We start from the raw sequence: 23,992 nt of genomic DNA on the forward strand, positions 1-23,992 counted from the left end.
GGACCAGAGTCCTCTTGCACCTGGCAGTCCTCCTGTAGGCCACTCATTCTAACTGCTACCTCAGTCAGAGCTTCTTTTCCTTTAGTAAGCTGTTGATCATCAAGCAGTATATGATGCCTTGGGTACACAAACAGCTGCCAGAAAAAATTTATTTTCCAATAGCTGTGTCTCTCTCCGTTTCATTGAAGCAGCAATGCCATCTGCGATTAAACTTCCACTTTGGGACAGGCAAAATAGCAAGTTCTTCCACTCCCTTATGAAAATGCCAGGAGTTAAATCCTCAGCTTGTAATTTTTTAGTCACCGTTAAATGGGTGATTAAGCAATTCCTTCAGTTCAGCCACCTGTGTCCATTGACCTTCATTTAGGGTTACCTGAGGGTTCGCCATATCTATAAGAAACGGTTTTAGTTCAAGCAATCGCTAAATCATTAAATAAGTGCTGCCGCACCGAGTGGCTTGATCGACAATTGCCCCTTTCCCAGCATATCTCTCCAAGATGGAATCAATTTTAGGGGTTCTGGCGGCAATAACCAATTTCCTCACTTTTCCAATCAGATTTCCAGCATGTCCCTCTTGCAGACTCTCTTATTGCCAGCTGCAGCATGTGCACAACACAGCGCATGTGATGAATAAGAATGTGTTTTGAAGCACCTTCAACAAGATCATCTATTTCTAAAGTATAATTTTGCTGTTCTTCTGTTGTAATATCTGTTTGTTCCTCAGTTACATGAACAGCACTGTGGCTTTCCATCTCAAACATATTGAATCCTAAATTTTCTTTTAGCTGTTGTTCATTACTCTCATTCATCAGTTTAATTGTACTTATCATGTTTGAAGCACTGTCCGTTACAATAGCAAGAACCTGTTCTTGTGTGAATGTAGCCTTAGATCAGGACTAGAACAGCCATTTATAGGACATTTCATAACTTTCCCAAATTCCTATGAAAAAATATTCAGCACATTCTGCATTGAACTACTGTACCCAATTTATTATATATTTTAGGAGTCGGAGTCAGTCCATTTTATACCGACTCAGACTCCACCTCCACAGCCCTGCTTATAATCAATCAGAACACTAACAAAACTATTGAATAAATATTGGTTCATCCTTAAAAATGATCCAGTCCTGGCAAAACACCTCCCAGGGAAACCAAACATTATCTATAGAAAAAAATCGCTCCCTTAAAAACTTGGTTGCACCTAGCCTAACTTCCCTACAAACCGGACAAAGCACATCTACAGGCATGAGTACCATTGGGTGTTTCAAATGTGGAGCACCTAAGTGCCTATGTTGTGGTGCACTAGTCAACGGGGCTACAACTTTTTCCTCTAGGACAACAGGAGAAACATTCCAGATGAAATTGAGGCTGAATTGTCAATCCACTTCCGTTGTTTATGTTGTGGAATGCACATGTGGCCTGCAATATGTGGGCCGCACGATACAGGCCATGCATTCACGCCTCAATAAACAGGCAAAATAGCAAAAATGGGTTTATACAACACAGCGTTTCAAAACACTTTTTAACTGAACACCAGAAAGATCATAAACAACTAAAGGTGACAATTATTGACCACATATCTGTAAATGACAGGTACAGACAACTCATTAACAGGGAGAATTACTGGATTTTCAAGTTGGGGTGTTAATATTCTGAGGGCCTCAACCTTAATCTTGAAAATGTGGTTTTCGGAAATTTGATTTTTCCATTGCTCCACGCTTTATATTCTATGTGTAAGAGAAAAGGGAATTTTTTCCATTTAGGCTCCCTGAGATCTCAGGAAAAAAAAAAAAGGAAAAAAAAACTCTTAGCTTTTTAATTTTAATATGTAATTTTAATCTCTCAGCTTTTTGTTGCTACATCAGCAGAAATGTTCTTAAAAATATTTTTATAAAAGGAAAAAAAAAAAAACCCTTAAAATTTTTTTTTAGTCTTTTATAATTCTTAACGTTCATTTGCCCCTTTATTTGTATTGTTTTTTTATTGTCTTAGTTGTAATAAATACACTTCTACTCATTTAATACCCCATTATCCTGAATTGAAACATTCTCTTTTCTCAGCCAGCTATTGTATGCAGTTATCAGCCCATTTGATTTCAAGCTGGGAAGGGGTTAAATGTCCAAATGAGATCATTGATTAGCTCCCTTTAAATACCCCTTGTTTGTTACACTGGTCATCACCTGATGAAGGCGGATTCACCGCCGAAAAGCTTTGTGAGGACATAATGACCAAGTAAAGAAGTTTCTTTTCCATCCAAAACAAGTGTCTGTCTTGGTCTGAGCACCCTAATCAGCCATACTTTCTTTCCTTGCAGCGATGATGGATGGCTGGGACGCTTCTCAAAGGGACAAAAAGGCGTTTAGTAAGTATTTCAAAGCTCTGTGATACCACAGTCACCTTGGGTGTGATGACACAGTTGTGTGTCATGCTGGATTTTTTCCTTTCATGGTACACAATTGTGTTATCATGGCCAACAGTGCTTGCATTTTATATTGTATTGCTGTGTGATGCGGCAGTCACCTTGGGTGTGATGACACAGTTGTGTGTCATGCTGGATATTTTCCAGCATGGTACATAATTGTGTTATCATGGCAAACAGTGCTTGCATTTTATATTGAATTGTTTCGTGATGCCGCATTGTCTCTTGGGCGTGATGACAGAATTGTGTTTCATGCTAGAATATATCTAGAATGAAACACAATTGTGTTATTGTGGTCAACAGTGAGTGCATTTTATATTGTATTGCTGTGTGATGCCGCATTGACTGTTTGCCATGTTCACTCAGGTGTGTGTGATGATACAGATTTTGCCATCAGTGCAATGTATAATTTTTTTCCTTTGTTTTTCCCACAGTGAACAAAGTTTGAATCTGTTGGCGCTCGATGAAGGGCCGCTTCAACAGGGATGTTCGTCATGAAGGCCAGGTTCGCAGTGGTTCAGCGGCAAGGACCACAAAAAAGTACCGTTATCGCGAGTTGGCGTTCCTCAGACAGGTCCTTGCCAGCACAGCATAAGTATTTTGTTGTATTGTATTTTATTTTTTTAAATCTGTGCTTTTCTATTGCACAGCAATTGGCACTTGTAAAAGCATGATACTAATGTTTTTCTTTTCTTTTCACAGCACCTGGAGCAGCAAGCACCCTGCAACCTGTCCCTGGAGCGGTCCTTTATCGAACGACCTCAGACCTGTCCCAGCCATCCGACAGCCAGGAAGCAGCTGGCAGGTCGGCAACACAAACATCTGGAGATCAGGAAGCTGGTATGTCAGGTCTTCCCCTTTCCCAGGTCTCTGCCACTGGTTTTGCGGGCACTTCCCGCCAGCGGCGGAGGCCTTTGGAAAGGAATGTCATGCCCGAGTTCATGCACTTGAGCGAGGCCTTCCAGAACAGCCTCAAGGCGCCGTCCGACAGAGTGGAAAGCGGTTTTTGGAACGTGGTTTTAACCACATAGACCACCACTTCCACTTTGTCGAAAGTCGCCTTGACCGTCTGGAGGCCGACCTCAACAGACCAGCGCACCAGTTTTTTAGCAAAATTGAACGGGCCATGTCGGAACACCTTAGTCCTGATCAACAGCTGACTGTGATGCAGGCCTGCAACACTGCTTACTTGCAGGCTATGCAGCAGAATCAGTACGTGCAGCAGTCAGTGGTGTCATTTCCAACTGTGCCACCACTGACTCGCTTCACCTCACTACCGACTTCTGCTGCATACCACTGCACGGCCGCCTGCATTCCAAGCCAAGCTGGACACCATTACACCACCCCAAGTCCAAGTGCTGCTGGACACTCCACTGCCACCACCATGGTAAGCGCTGCTCCTGTCTGGAGCACCACCACCGCAACCTGTCAACCTGCTTGGAGCACCGCCACCTGTCAACCTGCTTGGAGCACCGCCACCTGTCAACCTACTTGGAGCAACGCCACCGCCACCTGTGAACCTGCCTGGAGCACCGTCACCGCTCAACCACCTTGGAGCACCACCACTCCTCATGCTAGGAGCACCGCCAGTGCTCCTCCTCCTAGGAGCTCCGCCACCACTCCTCATGCTAGGAGCACCACCACCACCACTCCTCATGCTGGGAGCACCGCCAGATCTTCTCCTCCTAGGAGCACTGCCACCACTCCTCCTAGGAGCACCACCACCGCCACCACTCCTCATGCTAGGAGCGCTGCCAGTGCTCCTCTTCCTAGGAGCACTGCCACCACTCCTCCTAGGAGCGCCACCACCGAGCATCACCAGCAGAGGGGTGACCCCCATTCTCTTTTTGTGGAAAGGCACACAAGTTCCACCAGGTCACCAAGGTCAAAGCAGTCACACGGTGGCAAGAGGTCCAGGCAGGAGACTCCAGAAGAAAAAAAAGAAAACAAAAACTTTGTCTGTCCCTCCCCCCTCTCCTCCTACTGTGTCTCAACCTGCCTCCAATTCCATCCCTGAGCTCCCTTCCCCCACTACTTTCGTCGCCCCTTCCCCTAGAACCCCTACCCCGCCTTCTAGCCGTTCCTCGTCACTCCACACCCCTAAAGTCCCACCATCTTCCCCCAAACGTCGTTCCCAATAACCCTTTTTTTTTTTCTTCTTCAATAAATGTAAAATTCTGGTTTACCATAATACTGTTTGATTATTGTGTCTTTCGCCGCCTACACACACTGCGCCGTACTCTTTGCTTTTTTGCCACCACATAGCTCCATTACTGACACATGTTTCTTGTGTCATTCCTGGAGATATTTGTAGTCAAAAACACAAATATATGACTTGTATTTTCACCACCATTAGTGTCTTCAGTCTGCTAATATTGCACAGACTGAATAGAGGGTGGTGTTGATTGCAAGGCATATCTATTGTTACCTTGCCAGGTATCATAAAAAGTGAATTGAGGATGGTGTGCTTTTACCATCATCAATTCACTTTTTGTGACACAAGGCCAGGGGATTCTAGATATACCTTGTAATTAACCATATCCTCTATTCAGTGTGTGGTGAATAAACTGAGATAATGGGGAAAATACACGTCATATCTACAATACCCTGGCCTCGTATCGTAAGTATTTATCACACCTGGGCAGGTGAATACACATATGAGTTATACTGCAGCATCGCTCCAGTTTGCGTGAAATAGAGAATGCAGACTGAAGCGACGCTGCAGGTTAACTCATATGTGTATTCGCCTGCCCAGGTGTGATTACATTCTGAAGTCAGGATACGTTATTTTGGGATTGTAGGCCTGGGGATTGTAGAAGTTGTATAAACTTTATTATCTCTCCAGCATGCGTTCATACTCAAGCCACAGCGGTGATCCTACAAATAATATTTATAGTCACATGGTCAGGTGTCAAAGATTGAGTGATGCTAGTGCATCCCCAAATCACTGTTTGAAACATCAAGCCAGGTGATACAAATAGTAGTTGTATTATCTCCACCGTCGCTGCAAATTGCACACAAACTGGAGAGATGATAAAGGTCATACAACTTGTGTGTATGTATAGTCACCTGGTCAGGAGTTCTATTAAATTCATGATGCACAAAACACAGCATCATGAATTCACTGGTCCACCAGGGCAGTTCATTATTGTATTGGAGTGTATAAAAACAGAGTGCACTTGGTACAGGTATCAAAACAGGTTTTTTATAACATACTCACAAATTTTTTTTTTACACCATTTGATCTTGCCATTCCACCCGTCCTACATCTGAGATAAAGTAGGCCGCAAATTGGTCCCTCAGTTGGCCAACTTCAACAGATGACCAGAGAGGGTGCTGAGTGAATTCAGACAATGGGTTTGGCGCTGCATCACCGAGTTCAAACTTAGGGTGCTCTTTAGCCATCACAAAATTATGAAGAACCACACACTCCTTCACCACCTCATCCACTGTTTCCAGTTTCAGATTAAAGGCTGTGGCGAGAATGTGCCATCTTGAGACAAGTATACCAAAGGCACACTCTACAGTTCTTCGGGCCCTGGTCAGTCTGTAATTAAAGATTTATTTTGTTGTGGTCCAATTTCCGGCTGGAGTATGGTTTCATCAGGTTTTGGCACATTTGAAATACCTCATCCCCAACCATTACAAATGGCAGTGGCGGACCTTCGGTGTGGGGAAGAGGCCATTGTATGGGGGAATTGAAATGGTTGCCATACAACCTCCGACCCATGTCCGAGTTCTTAAAAGCCTGGGAGTCATTCCCACGGCCAAATGCCCCAATGTCCACTGCAACAAACACACAGTCTGCATCAGCAATGGCCATGAGTACTGTAGAAAAGTAATTTTTTGTAATTTTAATACTCTGATGCACTTCTTGCGGATTTTATTATCTGGATGTGTTTCCCATCCACCGCTCCCAAACAGTTGGGGAAATTGCAGACTGACCAGAATTTTTCAGCGATTTCTATCCACTTTGCCGCGGTGGGCAGGGGCATAAATTCTGGACAGAGAACGTCCCACAAAGCCTGGCAGGTGTCCGCAACAATTCCCGACAAGGTGGATATTCCAATCTGGTACTGGAAGTGTAGTGAAGATAGGGTCTGTCCAGTAGCCAGGAATCTGTGAAACTGAGAAAGAACAAAAATTAATATTTATGTGTATGGTTTTTTAAAACAATTAAAAAAAAAAAAATGAGAACATGGCATAACAATTCTGCAGGCTTTTGTTTACTACATGGCAGAACAAAAATTACCGTATTTTTCGCTTTATAAGACGCACCTGATTATAAGACGCACCCCCAAATTTGGTGAAGAAAAAGATAAAAAAATGTTTTTTTATGTTAAATGGAGGTGTGTCTTATAATGCCAGTGTCAGTCTTTCAAATCATATACCGTATATGTCCTTCATCCTGGTATTTATATAACCCCCATCCTGGCACATTGCCCCCTTGTGCTGGCACATAGCACCCCCATCCTATCCTGGATATGCCCCCCCGGTCACTATATGCCCCCCCCTCTCTATATGCCTCCCTGCTGGTACGCACACGGCCCCCCCGTCCCTCGCCCCTAAATTCCCCCCTGCTGGCATTCACATGGCACCCCGTCACTATGTCCCTCCTGCTGGCGCACATTTTCCCCCCGTCCCTATATTCCCCCCTGCTGGCACACATTGTCCCCCCGGTCCTATAATCCCCCCTGCTGGCACACATTATCCCCCCCCTCCATATATTCCCCCCTGCTGGCACACATTGTCCCCCCTCCATTTATTCCCCCCTGCTGGCACACAATGTCCCCCCCTCCATATATGCCCCCTGCTGGCACACATTGCCCCTCCATCCCTATATTCCCCCCTGCTGGCACACATTGTGTGCCAGCAGGGGGGGATTATAGGACCAGGGGGACAATGTGTGCCAGCAGGGGGGAATACAGGGAGGGGGGACAAAGTCCCCCCCTCCCTCTATTCCCCCCTGCTGGCACACATTGTCCATGTGTGCCAGCAGGGGGGATTACAGGATCGGGGAGACAATGTGTGCCAGCAGGGGGGAATTTAGGGAGGGGGGAATATAGGGAGGGGGGGACAAAGTCCCCCCCCTCCCTATATTCCTCCTGCTGGCACACATTATCCCCCCCTCCATATATTTCCCCCTGCTGGCACACATTGTCCCCCCCATTCCTATATTTCCCCCTGCTGTCACACATGGCCCCCGTCCCTATATTTCCCCCTGCTGGCACACATTGCCCCCCCTGTCCCTATATTCCCCCTGCTGGCACACATGGCCCCCCATCCCTATATCCCTCCCTGCTGTCACACATGGCTTCCGTCCCTATATTTTCCCCCTGCTGGCAAGCACATGCTAAAATAATAAACAGTTAACTCACCTACTGATGATCGCTCCTGCTCCCAGATCCCCCGTGGCTTACCTGTGTCTGTGCCGAGTCTGCTGTCATCCTCCTCCTGCAGGGCGAGCGGCATGAGCAGCTCATTCAGGCAGCTCTTTGGAGCTACAGGACCTTCCATGATGTGACCAATAGGAGCTGCTCAGCTGTGGTCATGTAACTCGCAGTGCACACTGGGAGTCATGTGACCGCAGGTCCTATTGGTCACATCATGCAAAGTCCTGAAGCGATGAGCTGCCTGAATGAGCGGCTGCTGCCGCTCGCCCTGCAGGAGGAGGATGACAGCAGACTCCGCACAGGAAAGCCACGGGGGAGCTGGGAGCAGGAGCGATCATCAGTAAGTGTCTATAGTGACGCGGGGAGAGTGCAGGCACATGTAATATGCACCGCTCCCCTGTCTACCAACTCGGCGCTGTTTCTGCACCGAGGTGATGGACAGCGGGTGCAGTGAATATTACATGAGCCTAATGAGAGGGAGCACAGGACCTCCCGCTGTCTCTGCAGCCCCCATCCAGCCCACCCCAGCCCCCTGACTCCACACCAGAGCCACCCCCCACTCTATAGCACAGCAGCACACAGATTCGCTTTATAAGACGCACCCCCAACTTTCCCCCAAAATTTGGGGGAACAAAAGTGCATCTTATAAAGCGAAAAATACGGTATGCAGGCTTTTGAATAGTACATGGCAGAACAAAGAAAATTATGCAGACATTGGTTTCTCAATATTACGTACCGTAATGTGACCAGGAGCCGTTCCTCAGGAGGAATCGCACAACGGAGCTGTGTGTCCTGATGGATTCTTGAACACAAGCAAGCAAATCCCTGAAGCTTTCTTGGGACATCCGGGTATAGTCAGTAAATTTCTCTGGGTTTGCCTGGAGCTCGCTGTAGAGGGTGTGGTACGCTCCACGGCTCTCCCGGAGTTCAATAATCGGATGTATCCACATGCCGCTGCCGTCTTCGCGCTCTCTGTCCCTTTGTTGCTGGCAAGTAAATGCAGAAGCCTGAGCCATCACGATGTCCAGATCCAAGTTGAAGTGAAAACTCTTCCAGCGCAGATCCATGTTGACAAAGGAAAAAGCAAGCAAATCTGAAGAATTCGGCTGTAAACAGGGTCTATATAAAGAATTCGCATAACACAGGCCCACTGGTGTCCCATTGGTGGACTCTGTTGCAAGAATTTTTCAAGGATTTTCCTCCTGTGAAATGTAACACCTAGACAAAGTATGCGCATAAAAAAACGCAAATGCATGCAAAAACGCTTGAAATTGCATACAAACGCTGCTTTTTTTTGTCGTCATGCGCATGCTGAAGCGACAAAATATGGCAGCATTTACAAGCGTTTGCAAGCGTTTTTTGCATGCGTTTTATGTGCGCTCAAAACGCTGCGCAAAACAGCGCAAATGTGAAACTAGCCTTAGAAAAGTCACAGCACAAAGCGCAATGTCAGCATGTGAGACCTTTAGAGCACACCCGCATGCTGGAGTTTTTTTACATTGGAATAGGCTGCAAATCCATGTTGTCAACATTTACATTGAACATTAAATTTTGTGTCAGGTTAAGGCTGGTTTCACATTTGCATCTGTGCACAGAGTTTTATCCGCAGCAATCGAAATGGGTCATGTGTACCTATCTTTAATATGGTGTTCGCAGGTGCAAGCATTTGCATCAGTTCGCATGCGTCAGCGTATGAATGCGTCTTTTCTCTGTGTGCGGCGGGGTCCGGCGAACGCAACATGTTGCATTTTTTGAAGCAGCAAAAATCCGTCAAATATGCGAAGTCATGCGTATGCGGATGAGTGCGTAAAAAAAACGCATTACAGTCTACGGGAACGCATGCGTACGCAAGGACATGTGGACACACATGCGTTCAATACGCATGCGTAATGTTAATGAGTTGGTCCAGGAAGTGATTCATCCATCTGCTAATTGATAGCTCTATAAAATGAAGTGTGGATACTGCAAGGACATAACTCTCTGGACGACAGCACAACTCTGGCTAAGTATAGAACCTTTGAAAATGTCTGTCTCTCACTGCTGTTTGTACTTTGTACTAATTTTTTTTTTTCTGTTACATTTAGACTTGTCGACTCTCCTGGTGCAGTGGTTTTCTCCTGGTGCTGCTTTCTGTCCTGGTGAGAACAATACGGTCTATGTAAGTAAAGAAGCTTTGAAAATGTCTGTCTCTCTCAATGCTTTTTCTGTTCCTTGTAGACTGGTCGACTCTCTGGTGCAGTGGGTGTCTCCTGGTTGCCTCCTGGTGCTGCCGTCTGTCTCTGGTCTGTGCTGACTGCTGTGCTTTTGGACTACTGCCTGTAATGTAAGTATTGGTGTCCATGTATTTTTTTTTGTCTACATTTGTTTTTGGATCTTAAGTTTCCTCAAGCGAAGAACTGACTTCTTCCCAGGGTGGACCTGACAAAGATTGTGTAATCTTGCTATACTGATTGGTATGTATTGACTGGCAATATTACACGTGTGTTAAATCATGTAATTTCTTTACAGGTACCTGCCACTGATGAAGAGCAGGAGCAGTCAAGTGAAGAGGATTCTTCTCAGGGTCGTCGGGGTCATGTGTCTCAGGAGGAAAGACGGGGTATAAGTATTCTTTTCCTCAGAGTTGTAATAGAATTATTTTTCAGTTTTACATAAAATTCTTTTTTTCTATTTTATCTATAGGTTTCACAACGGGAAGAAACCACACTGGACATAGATAACAAACAACTCATCCACCTTGTGCAAGAGCGAGTACCGCTGTGGGACACCCGTGACCGTCAACACTCCGACAATGTGGTGATTCGACGGCTCTGGGAAGAAGTGGCAACATCGCTACTGCCTGGTTGGGACCGTGCCACGCAACGTGCCAGAACAGATTTGGTAAGCATTGCAATGTGGTCTGACGCGGCAGTGAACCTGTTAATGTACAGTATGTGCATTGTTTTCCAATTATTTTTTTCTTTTTTTCCCCCTTCACAGTGAAGAGAATCAAAATCCGTTGACGCTCAATGAAGGATCGCTTCAACAAGGACATGAGAGAAGAGATTCTGGCTCGAAGTGGTTCTGCTCAAAGGTTCCGGAAATACAAATACCACCGGAACCTTGCATTTCTGAGGCCTGCGCTTGCTCAGCGAGCGAAGTATATATATTTTATTATTTTATTTTTAATAATGTTTTAATTTTTTCCCCACACAGAACCTGGAGCAGCACAACACAACCTGTATTTTTTCACTAATGTTTTTCTCTTTTCCACACAGAACCTGGTGCAGCACAACACAACCCAGATCATCCTCTGTTGAAGCGGCCCTTCATCTACCAGCCACTGAACAGATGCAGTCCCAATCATCCACCAGCGATGGAGCAACCTTGCAGGCTTCACAGGTTGGGGAACACGCAGCCGGTCCATCAGGTTTTCCCATCTCTCAGCCCTCTGCTTCTGCTTTTGTTGGGTCTTCTCGTCAGCAGCAGAGGGCCTGGGAAAGGTCAGGCATGCCCAAGTTTATGCACTTAAGCTCGGTCTTCCAGGATGGTGTTAGGCTGATTGAACCCACTCTTCATTCTGTCAGCAAGGAAGTCAACAAATGCCTTAACCGCCTGGAAGCTGACCTTGAGAGACCGGCACATTTTTTTTTCTGCATTCGAAAACCTTACGCCTCAACTCCAGCTGAACATCATGTAGGCCTTCCAAGCTGCTTACAGTCACTCATTGCAGCAGCAGTCAGAAAGCTACAATCAACAGGCCAGAGGATATTACCAGCAGCCATTCTATTTTCCAACTCCCACAGCACTGAACTATCCTCCACCACTACCGTCTCCAGTTTACAGAGCGCCCACGCTGCCGAGTTCATCAACCCTGCAGACGGCAGCATCCACCATGGTCTAGAGTCCAGAACCCATGTAGCCAGCAGTATCCACGATGCTGCCCATTCCAGCAACCCTGCCCAGTCTAGAAACCCTGCCCAGTCCAGAACCCCTGCAACCAGCAGTATCCACAATGCGGCTCAGTCCAGCACCATGCTAGATGACTGCTACAGAGGCCACCACTCCCACTCGGCCAAGAAAACAGAGGGCAAAAAAAAAAAAAAATGTTTCCACGAAAACCAGGAGCCAAAAAACCATTCCCACATTGAACCCACCACCTCCACCCTCACCTAACAATTTGTCACTACCTTCCCTTGTGTCTTTGTCTGCTCCTTCCAGTTTGTCTATTAATTCCCACGATTCCAACTTTGTCATCTATCCTCAATGTCTCCACTGCCATCCCTGATCAAATCCTTCAATTTGTTGCCCCATCCCCTGTAGACCCTTCCCCTGTAACCCCTTCCTCATCAACTACCACCCAATCCTCACATCTCCACACCATCTCACCCTCACGTAAATCCCGATACAAAAACCAATCACCCCGACCTTAACCTTTCTATGTTGTTAAATTTTGTAAAATAGTTGCATTTTGTTTTCACTATATCTTGTTTTATTTGTATCTTTATGAGCCGCCGCCACAAACACACACGTGTATTGTATTTTTGAGGGAAGGTATTTTACTATTTAATTCAGCAAACATTAGAGGTAAACTTTAACATTACATGTACATTTTTACATCACAGGTACATTTAAACATAACAGTTACATTTTACTTAGCGGCTTAAACCATTTCGTCTTGCCATGCCACACGTCCATTATCTGAAACAAAGTAAGCGGCAAACTTATCCCTCATCTGGGCAACTTTGACTGTGGTTCTCAGAGGGTGAAATTGGTAATTATACAATGTAACAGGTTCCTCAGGTTGTAAGTTTTGTCACTCTTACCAGGATGTAGCTGTGCAGAACACCACATGCTTTCACATCCTCATCAATAGTGTAAATTTGTAGATTAATGGATGTGCACAAAATGCGCCATTTAGATACCAGCAATCCAAATGCACACTCCACGGTTCTTCGTGCCCTTGTCATTCGCTAGTTGTAAATTTTTTTTGTGTGATTTAAGTTCTGACTTGAGTATGGTTTAATGGAGGTTGGCACACATTTGGAATGCCTCATCCCCAACAACAACAAAAGGCAATGGCGGTCCTTCAGTGTTCGGAATAGGTCGTAGCTGCGGAAAATTAAAATAATTCCCATACAGACGTTTGCCCATGTCAGAGTTTTTGAAAGTCTGCAAATCATTTCCTCGTCCAAATGAGCCAGTATCCACATCAACAAATCTACACTCGGTATCCGCAATAGCCATTAGAACACTGGAAAACCACCATGGTTACTTACCGGTAGCCGGTTTTTCCGGAACCCATGACAGCACCACCTGAGAGAGGGATCCGCCCCGCCAGAACAGGAACCTACTGAGACATAAGGGGCGGCACCTCTCCCCGGCTTCAGTTGCGTTACAGAGCATTGAGAAGACTTCCCGGTTAGTTACATGTTTAATCCAACACCACATCAATCAAAAGCACCCTACTAACTGTGCACTCCCATACGGTGAAAAAGGGGGGGGGGAATATATGGGTGCTGTAATGGGTTCCAGAAAAACCTGCTACCGGTAAGTAACCATGGTGGTTTTCCCTTCACCCATGACAGCACACCTGAGAGATTTTTGGAGACTTCGAAACACCTTAGGGAGGGACCACCGCTTGCAGCACCCTTCTAACCAAAGGTTAGGTCAACAGAGGAGGATAGATTTAATCTATAGTGCTTAAAGAAGGTGGAAGGTGAGGCCCAGGTAGCGGCCTTACAAATCTGTTTAATTGATACCTCTGCCTTTTCGGCCCAGGAGATCGCCACGGCTCTGGTGGAATGAGCCTTGATGCAGTCAGAAATCGGGATACCACTAGCTGAGTAGGCTACACTAATGGCCTCCCTAATCCATCTAGCAATAGTCCCTTTCGAAACCCCATAGACTTTCCTGGCACCCTGAAAAGCTACAAATAGGGACTGGGACCTCCTCCACTGGCTAGTGACAGATAATAGATCACAGACAGATAATAGATCACAGACTGAATATGAGTCAACAGTGTGATGCAGCATCAAAAAAGGCAAATACAATTCTAGGATGTATTAACAGAAGCATACAGTCTAGATCACGTGAAGTCATTATTTCCCTCTACTCCTCTTTGGTCAGACCTCATCTGGAATATTGCGTCCAGTTTTGGGCACCACATTTTAAAAAAGACATCAACAAACTGGAGCAAGTTCAGAAAAGAGCAACCAGAATGGTGACCGGTCTGCAAACCCTGTCTTATGAGGAAAGGTTGCAGGATTTGGGATTGTTTAGTTTGCAAAAGAGAAGACTGAGAGGAGACTTAATAGCTGTCTACAAATATCTAAAGGGCTGTCACATTGTAGAAGGATCAACTTTATTCTCATTTGCACAAGGAAAGACTAGAAGCAATGGGATGAAACTGATTGGGAGGAGACACAGATTAGATATTAGAAAAAACTTTTTGACAGTTAGAGTGATCAATGAGTGGAACAAGCTGCCACGAGAAGTGGTGAGTTCTCCTTCAATGGAAGTCTTCAAACAGAGGCTGGACAGACATGTGACTGGGATGATTTAGCGAATCCTGCTTTGAGCAGGGGGTTGGACCAGATGGCCCAGGAGGTCCCTTCCAACTCTACGATTCTATGATTCTATGTATTCTAATAGAGCTCTCAACATCCAAACTATGGAATTTTTCCTCCCCCAAATTTTTTGGATTCTCGCAGAAGGATGGGAGGACAATCTCCTGACCCCGATGGAAATCTGATGCTACCTTTTGCAGATAAGTGGGGTCTGTTCTTACCATCACCCTATCCTGAAAAACTTGTGTATAAGGTGGATTTACCGAGAGAGCCTGTAAGTCTCTTATTCTGCGTGCTGACGTAAGGGCCACTAAAATGATCGTCTTTAGGGTCAGAAACTTTAGGGGTAGCTGGTGTAACGGCTCATACGGTTCCTTTGTAAGGGTTTCTAGCACTAGGTTTAAATCCCAGGGGGCTATACTGGGTATTGGGATAGGCCTAGCTCTATGGCAGGATTTAATGAATCTGGCTACCCATCTATTTGATGCCAATTTGCAGTTGTAGAGCGCCCCTAGTGCAGACACCTGAACTTTAAGCGTGTTCACCGCTAACCCCATCTGCAACCCCGATTGTAAGAACTCCAGGATGGCACTAATTGGGGGTTCTTTTTCTAACGGCTTACCTAGGAACTGTAGGAACTTATTCCATGTTCTGCTGTAGATCTTAGTCGTCACTGGTTTCCTACTCTTTAGCAGGGTGGCCACCAACCCGGGGGAGAACCCTCTATCCATTAAAAGCGACCTTTCAAATTCCACGCAATCAGATGGAATCCTCTGACCGGAGGGTGGAATATTGGGCCTTGAGCTAGTAGGTCCGGGATTTCTGGCAGAACCCATGGATCGGAGAGGGACATTCTTTGTAGTAGAGAAAACCAGGGCCTTTTCGGCCAAAACGGGGCTATTAGAATCACCCTGGCTTGATCGTTTCTGATCTTCCTGACAACTGTTGGGATCAGAGCCACTGGGGGGAACGCATAAGCTAGCCTGAAGTTCAACTCGATGTGCAATGAGTCCACTGCCCATGGCTTTTCCCTCGGGTTTAGAGAGCAAAACCTTTCTGTTTGCCTGTTGTGCTTGTTGGCAAAGAGGTCTATTACTGGTTTCCCCCAAAGCTGCGTTATTTTTTGAAAAATGGACCGATTTAGCGCCCATTTAGCTTTAGACTGTAGGTCACCCGGGCAGCCCTTAAGCCATAACGCACGTCTGGCAGCATTTGATAGTCCCGCTGCCTAGCTGTCAACCTCATAGAGTCCGCCGAGGTATCTAACAAAAAAGCTGCTGCCCCGTGCAAGAAACATGGATTTTTGTGAGTACTCACCGTAAAATCCTTTTCTCCGAGACGCTCATTGGGGGACACAGAGACTGTGGGTGTGTGCTTCTGCCGCCTGGAGGCCGACACTAAGTGTACAAAAAAAAGAGTTAGCTCCTCCTCCGCCGCATACACCCTCGCCCCTAGGCCGGGCGTAACTCAGTTTAGTGCATAAGCAGTAGGAGAACGCGCCTTAAACTCAGGCAAGAAATTATACGTCTGAAAAAGGGACCACCCTGATCCTTACATAAGGATTTGTATAATTCAAAATAAACAGATGCCAACTGGCTAATAGGGTGGGTGCTGTGTCCCCCAATGAGCGTCTCGGAGAAAAGGATTTTACGGTGAGTACTCACAAAAATCCATGTTTCTCCTTCGTCTCATTGGGGGACACAGAGACTGTGGGACGTCCTAAAGCAGTCCTCTGGGCGGGATCTTAGCTCACCCAATCCATGCTAATTTGCGCCCCTGACTAGAGGTGCGCAACTGCTGCCTGGAGAATCTTTCTTCCCAGGCTTGCATCCGAGGATGCCTGGGTATGTACGTTATAATGTTTGACAAACGTATGTAAACTGGACCAGGTAGCTGCTTTGCATACCTGCTCCGCTGAAGCCTGGTGTCGTAGTGCCCATGAGGCACCCACTGCCCGTGCCGAGTGAGCCTTGATCCCTGCCGGAACCGGCGTGCCACTGATTTGATAAGCTTCTTGGACCGTCAGGCGAACCCATCTGGCCAAAGTCGCTCTGGACGCAGCGAGCCCCTTCCGCCGTCCCTCTGGAACCACGAATAGAGAATCTGTCTGGCGGAATGGCGCCGTCCTTGTCACATACCTCCTAAGAGCTCTTACCAGATCCAGGGTGTGCAAAGCCTTCTCTACCCTGTGCACCGGTGCCGGGCAAAACGAAGGTAGGACGATGTCCTCGTTGATATGAAATGCAGACACAACCTTCGGCAAGAAGGGGGGAGCTGGCCTTAAAACTACCTTATCCTTATAAAAGGTTAGGAACGGTGGTTTACAAGATAAGGCCGCCAATTCCGAAACCCGTCTAATAGACGTTATGGCTACTAGAAAAACGACCTTTCTGGACAGGTAAGGCAAGGATACCTCTTGCAATGGTTCGAAAGGGGCCTCCTGAAGGGCTCTGAGCACCAAGTTCAGGTCCCATGATTCCGTCGGCGCCTTATAGGGGGGTACTAAATGTGCGACCCCTTGCATAAACGTCCTAACCTGCCAGACGGAAGCGACTTTTCGTTGGAAAAGTACCGACAGGGCCGAGATTTGTGTTCTGAGGGAACTCGGGGCCAACCCTGCGTCCAGCCCTGCCTGTAGAAAAGCCAGTACGTTGGGGATCGAAAAAACCAGAGGAGCCACTTCACGATCCCTACACCAACGGAAGAAAACTTCCCAAGTTCGATGATACACCCTCGCCGAGGAAGGCTTTCGGGCACTCACCATCGTGGCCGCCACATCGCGTCTGAATCCTGCCTGTGTTAACAGCCAAGATTCAATGGCCACGCCGTCAAACACAGGGCCCCTAAGTTCGGATGGCAGATCGGCCCTTGGGACAGTAAGTCCGGCCGATCTGGAAGACGCCAGGGTACGTCCACCACTAGTTGGACCAGATCTGCGTACCAGGCCCGCCGGGGCCAGTCCGGGGCCAGCAGAATTGCTGGAACCTTCTCTCTCCTTATTTTCCTGATAACTCTTGGAAGCAGCGGCAGCGGGGGGAACAAGTACGGGAGACGAAACTGGCTCCACGGGAGCACCAGCGCGTCTGCTGCGATTGCCTGCGGATCGAGGGATCGAGCAACAAACCTTAGTACTTTGGCATTCTCTCTGGATGCCATAAGGTCCACGTCTGGTGTCCCCCACCTTTGGCAGATCTGCTGAAAGACCTCGGGGTGCAGGGACCATTCCCCTGCCGCGACCCCCTGTCGGCTGAGAAAATCTGCCGCCCAGTTTTCGACTCCTGGGATGTGCACCGCTGAAATTACCACGCGGTTCTTCTCCGCCCAACGTAGTACCAGTCCGACCTCGCGCATGGCTGCCTGGCTGCGCGTGCCCCCTTGATGGTTGACATATGCTACTGCTGTAGCATTGTCCGTCTGGACGCGCACCGGCTGGTGAAAAAAGTTCCAGATGTGTCCCTCGGTGCGGGAGAGGACACGTGGAGGGTTACTCACACGTGGTCGCCCGTTGGTGATTTGGGGAGATCGGATCCTCTCTATAGGATCCGTCGCCCCTATCTTATCTTCATAGAAAAGAAGGAAGGGAAAAAAAAAAAAAAAAAAAAAACTAGTCTGGAACTCCAGACTGCGTGTGCCTCCATCAGACACTAAGCAAAAACTGAGTTACGCCCGGCCTAGGGGCGAGGGTGTATGCGGCGGAGGAGGAGCTAACTCTTTTTTTTGTACACTTAGTGTCGGCCTCCAGGCGGCAGAAGCACACACCCACAGTCTCTGTGTCCCCCAATGAGACGAAGGAGAAATACATATCTGCTAAAATTTTCTCTCTTGGGACCTTTGATGCCAGCTTCTCTTCTAAATGCTGCAGCCAGATCATGAGGAAGCGTGCCGTGCAGGTGCCTGCTATCGCCGGCTTTAGTCCTCCTGCTGTCGCTTCCCACGCGTGCCTCAAATATGAGTCCGCCTTTTTGTCCAGCGGGTCTCTAAGAACCCCTGAGTCTTCCAAGGGCAGGGCCGACTTTTTGGAAGACCTGGATACTGCTGCATCTATTTTTGGGACTTTGTCCCATATCTCCACATCCTTGTGCTCAAAGGGGTATCGTCTCTTAGAGGTGGACGGAAGGGCCCCAAATTTTTCCGGTTTCCTCCACTCTCTCTCAATAAGCGCCTGGATCTTCTCGTTCACTGGAAAGGTCCATTTTTTCCTCTCTTGAAACCCCCCAAACATGACATCCTCTAGGGTTTTAGCCGCCCTTTCTTCCTGTAGGCCCATTGTGGTTCTAATGGCCTTTAGGAGAGCATTTGTGTCTTCTACAGGGAAACATGGCTTACCCCCCCATGTCACTGTCTGAGGAGGATGCCTGTTCCGCCTGAGACGAGGCTGATGAGGAATCTGAGGGAGAACTAGGGTGATTCTTCCAACATTTCTTCCCTTTTTTCAATAGGGTCTTAATTGAACCCTCTATTTCTGACCTGAAGGCGGATATCAAATTGGCTGCGAAACTAGGCGCTTCCTCAGTCATGGTCCGCTGAATGCAAGAGGCACAGAGATCTTTCTGCCAGTCTCTTGCTAGGGGAATTTTACATATAGCACAGTCCCTATTGTTCTTGCTTCCTGCTTTTTTGGGCCTTTCCTACAGGGTAAAGCATACAACAGAGAATCCCTATTAACATATATGCTAGCATTCACGAAGATCACTTCACCCGTAATCAAGGGTACCGGACTCGGAGGCTGCATCGGAGCACGTAACCTGTGCTCTATGGACCTTGAGGATTCACCTGATCTGCGGCTGGGGCGGCTGCTACAAACTTCCATGTTTGCCTGAGGGTTGTGAGGGAGGCAGAGACAGCGATCTCTCCCGCTCCGACTCCATTTTCCACCGTCTCCCACACCGCTGGTCCTTGATTATATGCAGCCTCTGACGGTGGTGTCTCCTCCCCTCCCCCCTGCGACCGCCGGCCGAACGCTTCAGAAAAGCCGTCCGGCGTCGCACCCGGTGCCATGACACCGTCGTCCTGTGCTGACATCAGCCGGCGCACCCACAATCCATAGCGCCGCTGACGTCAGCGGCCAGAAGGAGCCAGCGTCTCTACCCTGCCACGGTGATCGAGATGCGGCGTGCGCGAGGGGAGGGCTGCGCGGTGGGGGCTCCCCGGAGCCACCGGGATCCCATCTGCGCCCACACAAACCCGGAGCCCAGAGGAACACCGGGTACTGTGCTTCCAGGACCCGACGGCCGGCGCTACGGGTAAGTTACCTGTTCTTCCCGCGCCGGGATGGGCCTGGGTCCCTCTCTTTTTTTCCTTCTTTTTTTTTTTCTTCTTCTTTCTTCGCCCATGACAGGCACCGCCACAGTGGGATTCCTTCCAGGACAGGAACCCAACTGAAGCGGGGGAGAGGTGCCGCCCGTTATGTCTCAGTAGGTTCCTGTCCTGGCGGGGCGGATCCCTCTCTCAGGTGTGATGTCATGGGTGAAGGGAAAAGTATTTTATATAATTGAAGTACTCTGTTCCACTTCCAGCAGGTTTCATAATCCTAATTTGTTTGCCATCCACAGCCCCCACACAGTTAGGAAAATTACAAATTTCCTGGAATTTGGAAGCATTTTCAAGTTCAGTTGGGGGATGGGGAAGGAATTCTTACCGCAGAATGTCAACTAAAGCACGATAGGTGTCTCCAATAATCCCAGAAAGTATGGACACTCCAATCTTGAATTGAAAATGGAGTGATAAGGTCTCTCTGGTAGCCAGGAATCTGCGGAACATAAAATGAGAAAAAAAAAAAAAAATCAGTACATGGCTTTTATAGCAATCATATTAATGCCAGGTGTTTCTTTTTCTAAATTACGTACCTCAGGGTAACCAAAAGACATTCCTCAGCAGCAATTGCTCGACGGTGCTGTGTGTCCTGACTGGCGATGGATTCTTGGACACGTAGCAGCAAGTTATGGAAGCTCTGTTCCGACATCCTCGTGTAGTCAAAAAACTTCTCCGGGTTATGCTGCAGCTCTGTGTACAAAGAGTGGTAGGCTCCACGGCTCTCTCGGAGTTCAAGAATGAGGCGTTGCCAATAGCGACGACGATGTTGTCGTCTCAATCTTTCTCTTCTTCTTTGTTCTTGACAAGCAAAAGCAGCAGCCAATTTCAGTTGTAAATCCAGGTCTTCTTGGAAGTTGTCCAGGTCAAAATCCATCTTGCAGCTAGATACAGCAGCCAAAGATGAGGACTTCCTCAGTGCAGTGTGTCTATATACAGTGGGGCAAAAAAGTATTTAGTCAGTCAGCAATAGTGCAAGTTCCACCACTTAAAAAGATGAGAGGCGTCTGTAATTTACATCATAGGTAGACCTCCACTATGGGAGACAAACTGAGAAAAAAAAATCCAGAAAATCGCATTGTCTGTTTTTTTTCATTTTATTTGCATATTATGGTGGAAAATAAGTATTTGGTCAGAAACAAAATTTCATCTCAATACTTTGTGATATATCCTTTGTTGGCAATGACAGAGGTCAAACGTTTTCTGTAAGTCTTCACAAGGTTGCCACACACTGTTGTTGGTATGTTGGCCCATTCCTCCATGCAGATCTCCTCTAGAGCAGTGATGTTTTTGGCTTTTCGCTTGGCAACACGGACTTTCAACTCCCTCCAAAGGTTTTCTATAGTGTTGAGATCTGGAGACTGGCTAGGCCACTCCAGGACCTTGAAATGCTTCTTACGAAGCCACTCCTTCGTTGCCCTGGCGGTGTGCTTTGGATCATTGTCATGTTGAAAGACCCAGCCACGTTTCATATTCAATGCCCTTGCTGATGGAAGGAGGTTTGCACTCAAAATCTCACGATACATGGCCCCATTCATTCTTTCATGTACCCGGATCAGTCGTCCTGGCCCCTTTGCAGAGAAACAGCCCCAAAGCATGATGTTTCCACCACCATGCTTTACAGTAGGTATGGTGTTTGATGGATGCAACTCAGTATTCTTTTTCCTCCAAACACGACAAGTTGTGTTTCTACCAAACAGTTCCAGTTTGGTTTCATCAGACCATAGGACATTCTCCCAAAACTCCTCTGGATCATCCAAATGCTCTCTAGCAAACTTCAGACGGGCCCGGACATGTACAGGCTTAAGCAGTGGGACACGTCTGGCACTGCAGGATCTGAGTCCATGGTGGCGTAGTGTGTTACTTATGGTAGGCCTTGTTGCATTGGTCCCAGCTCTCTGCAGTTCATTCACTAGGTCCCCCCGCGTGGTTCTGGGATTTTTGCTCACCGTTCTTGTGATCATTCTGACCCCACGGGGTGGGATTTTGCGTGGAGCACCAGATCGAGGGAGATTATCAGTGGTCTTGTATGTCTTCTATTTTCTAATTATTGCTCCCACAGTTGATTTCTTCACTCCAAGCTGGTTGGCTATTGCAGATTCAGTCTTCCCAGCCTGGTGCAGGGCTACAATTTTGTTTCTGGTGTCCTTTGACAGCTCTTTGGTCTTCACCATAGTGGAGTTTGAAGTCAGACTGTTTGAGGGTGTGCACAGGTGTCTTTTTATACTGATAACAAGTTTAAACAGGTGCCATTACTACAGGTAATGAGTGAAGGAAAGAGGAGACTCTTAAAGAAGAAGTTACAGGTCTGTGAGAGCCAGAAATCTTGATTGCTTGTTTCTGACCAAATTCTTATTTTCCACCATAATATGCAAATAAAATGAAAAAAAAACAGACAATGTGATTTTCTGGATTTTTTTTTCTCAGTTTGTCTCCCATAGTTGAGGTCTACCTATGATGTAAATTACAGACGCCTCATCTTTTTAAGTGGTGGAACTTGCACTATTGCTGACTGACTAAATACTTTTTTGCCCCACTGTATAGAGAAATCCCATAAGAAACGCCTACTGGGTTTCTGATGTCAAGGAAAAGCTACTGCAAAACATTTGAAATTTCTACTGCATGCGCATAAACAACGCAAACGCATGCAAAAATGCAAGCAAACACAGCGTTTTTGTTGGCGTCATGCGTAAGATGATGCTGATAAAAATGCTGCGTAAACATGCTTTTGCATGCGTTTTTGCATGCATTTGCGCATGCAGATGATATGCTGCGCACAGAAACACTAATGTGAACTTAGCCTTAGTTTGGTAAAAACACGCAGTTCAGCAAAAAAAAAAAAAATAGGCCTGGAGCAATTTGAAAATCTGCAACGTACCTGGATATTCCTAATTTATTACTTTTACACTAGATGAGACTGACGTACAACCTCAGGAATTTTACATCATCCGGGATTTTTACAAATCTTCCCTGTGTCTTCCACTAGTAATGGAGAAATGTTTTCTGTTTAACTGATAAAATTAGAAAATGGTTATATCCTCACCTTTACCAGCTAAACCATCCCTGCGGTTCTGAAGATAATAAAGAAGCTGTTCTACTTCAGCTAGTTTTGAAGCATGAATGAGCTTGCATTCTTCAACCACTTTCCTTGCCAGGGAAGAAATGTCAGTGTTGGCATTGAGACTTTTCAAACGAATGCTTTAAGAAAACAAAAAGAGAGAAAGGAAAATATTACAATATAGTATTGGCCATAATTGCTTTACATGATTTCAAGATTAGGACTTTCAAATCAGATTTAACAGAACAGCAACTTAAATGCTGAATCGCATGTCCCCTTAATCAGGAGCGCAGCACACCCCAGCCATACGACTTCCTAATTCCTGGCCAGCTTCAGAGCTACGTATATGCATTTTTTCTCCACCTAATGTAATTCTGTTGGGAAATATTCACAAAGATTAGGTGTACCCACAAGAGAGATTAAATTGACATGTTGCAGATTTCAGACAAGCACCGCAGGTCGAAAAAGTACAGTGGGCATGAGATTTCTAGAAATCTCATTATTCTGGATGGAACTGTGATGTTGTTTGGAGCAAGAAAAGTACACAGCATAAAAATATCATCATGTGAACAAACGTAAGACAATCTTTGAGCAGCTTCGCAGTGAAAAGGGGACTGCTAGAGAGACCTGGCAACGGGAAGGTTAATAATTGTGCCAGTTGGATTACATGCATTTGAATTGGCTCCGTACTATGTAAGTAAATGACATGATTCTTTACAGGATTATCTCAAAAACTTAAAACTGGATTCATCATTTGTGGTCTGTTATACATTTTTTGCAAAGTTACTTCTTGTTTGATGCTATTTGTTAATAGTAACACAGTATTTAAGGTTGAAGGAAGACTTTATGTCCATCTAGTTCCACCCATAGCCTAACATGTTGCTCCAGAGGAAGGAAAAAAAAACCCCATGTGACAAACACTAAGCTCCACATTGGGAAAAAAATTCCTTCCCGACTCCACATACGGCAATCAGACTAGCTCCCTGGATCAACGCAATATTAAGGAAACTAGTGTATATACCCTGCAATATACTTTTCAAGAAAGGCATCCAGTCCCTTCTTAAATTTTAGTAGGGAATCACTCATTACAACATCATATGGCAGAGAGTTCCATAGTGTCACTGCTCTTACAGTAAAGAATCCGCGTCTGTGAGTATGCTTAAACCTTCTTTCCTCCAGACGTAGAGGATGCCCCCTTGTCCCCGTCACAGGTCTAAGAGTAAAAAGATCATTAGAAAGGTCTTTGTATTGACCCAGCATATAT

General features: G+C 46.5%; 2 protein-coding genes across 4 annotated transcripts in view; both read right to left on the reverse strand.

Annotated features, from left to right (window-relative positions):
- The window catches only part of KIFAP3 (kinesin associated protein 3), a 687,730-nt gene that overhangs the window by 570,753 nt on the left and 92,985 nt on the right, over positions 1–23,992 (reverse strand). For all 3 annotated transcript variants that reach the window (XM_073558012.1, XM_073558011.1, XM_073558010.1), the window contains exon 3: positions 22,714–22,868. In XM_073558012.1, the coding sequence (XP_073414113.1) occupies positions 22,714–22,868 (155 nt within the window). The remainder of the gene's footprint in view (positions 1–22,713; positions 22,869–23,992) is intronic.
- On the reverse strand, positions 5,603–20,716 carry LOC141066892 (uncharacterized). The gene is made up of 2 exons (XM_073558013.1): positions 8,549–20,716; positions 5,603–6,546 (listed from the first exon to the last, which is right to left on the reverse strand). The coding sequence occupies exon 1, from the start codon at positions 15,509–15,511 to the stop codon at positions 14,414–14,416; it is 1,098 nt and encodes a 365-aa protein (XP_073414114.1). The 5' UTR covers positions 15,512–20,716; the 3' UTR covers positions 5,603–6,546; positions 8,549–14,413.

The sequence above is a fragment of the Dendrobates tinctorius genome, unplaced genomic scaffold (genome assembly GCF_039654945.1).
Source record: "Dendrobates tinctorius isolate UK_male_01 unplaced genomic scaffold, ASM3965494v1 ptg000012l, whole genome shotgun sequence".
NCBI lineage: Eukaryota > Metazoa > Chordata > Amphibia > Anura > Dendrobatidae > Dendrobates > Dendrobates tinctorius.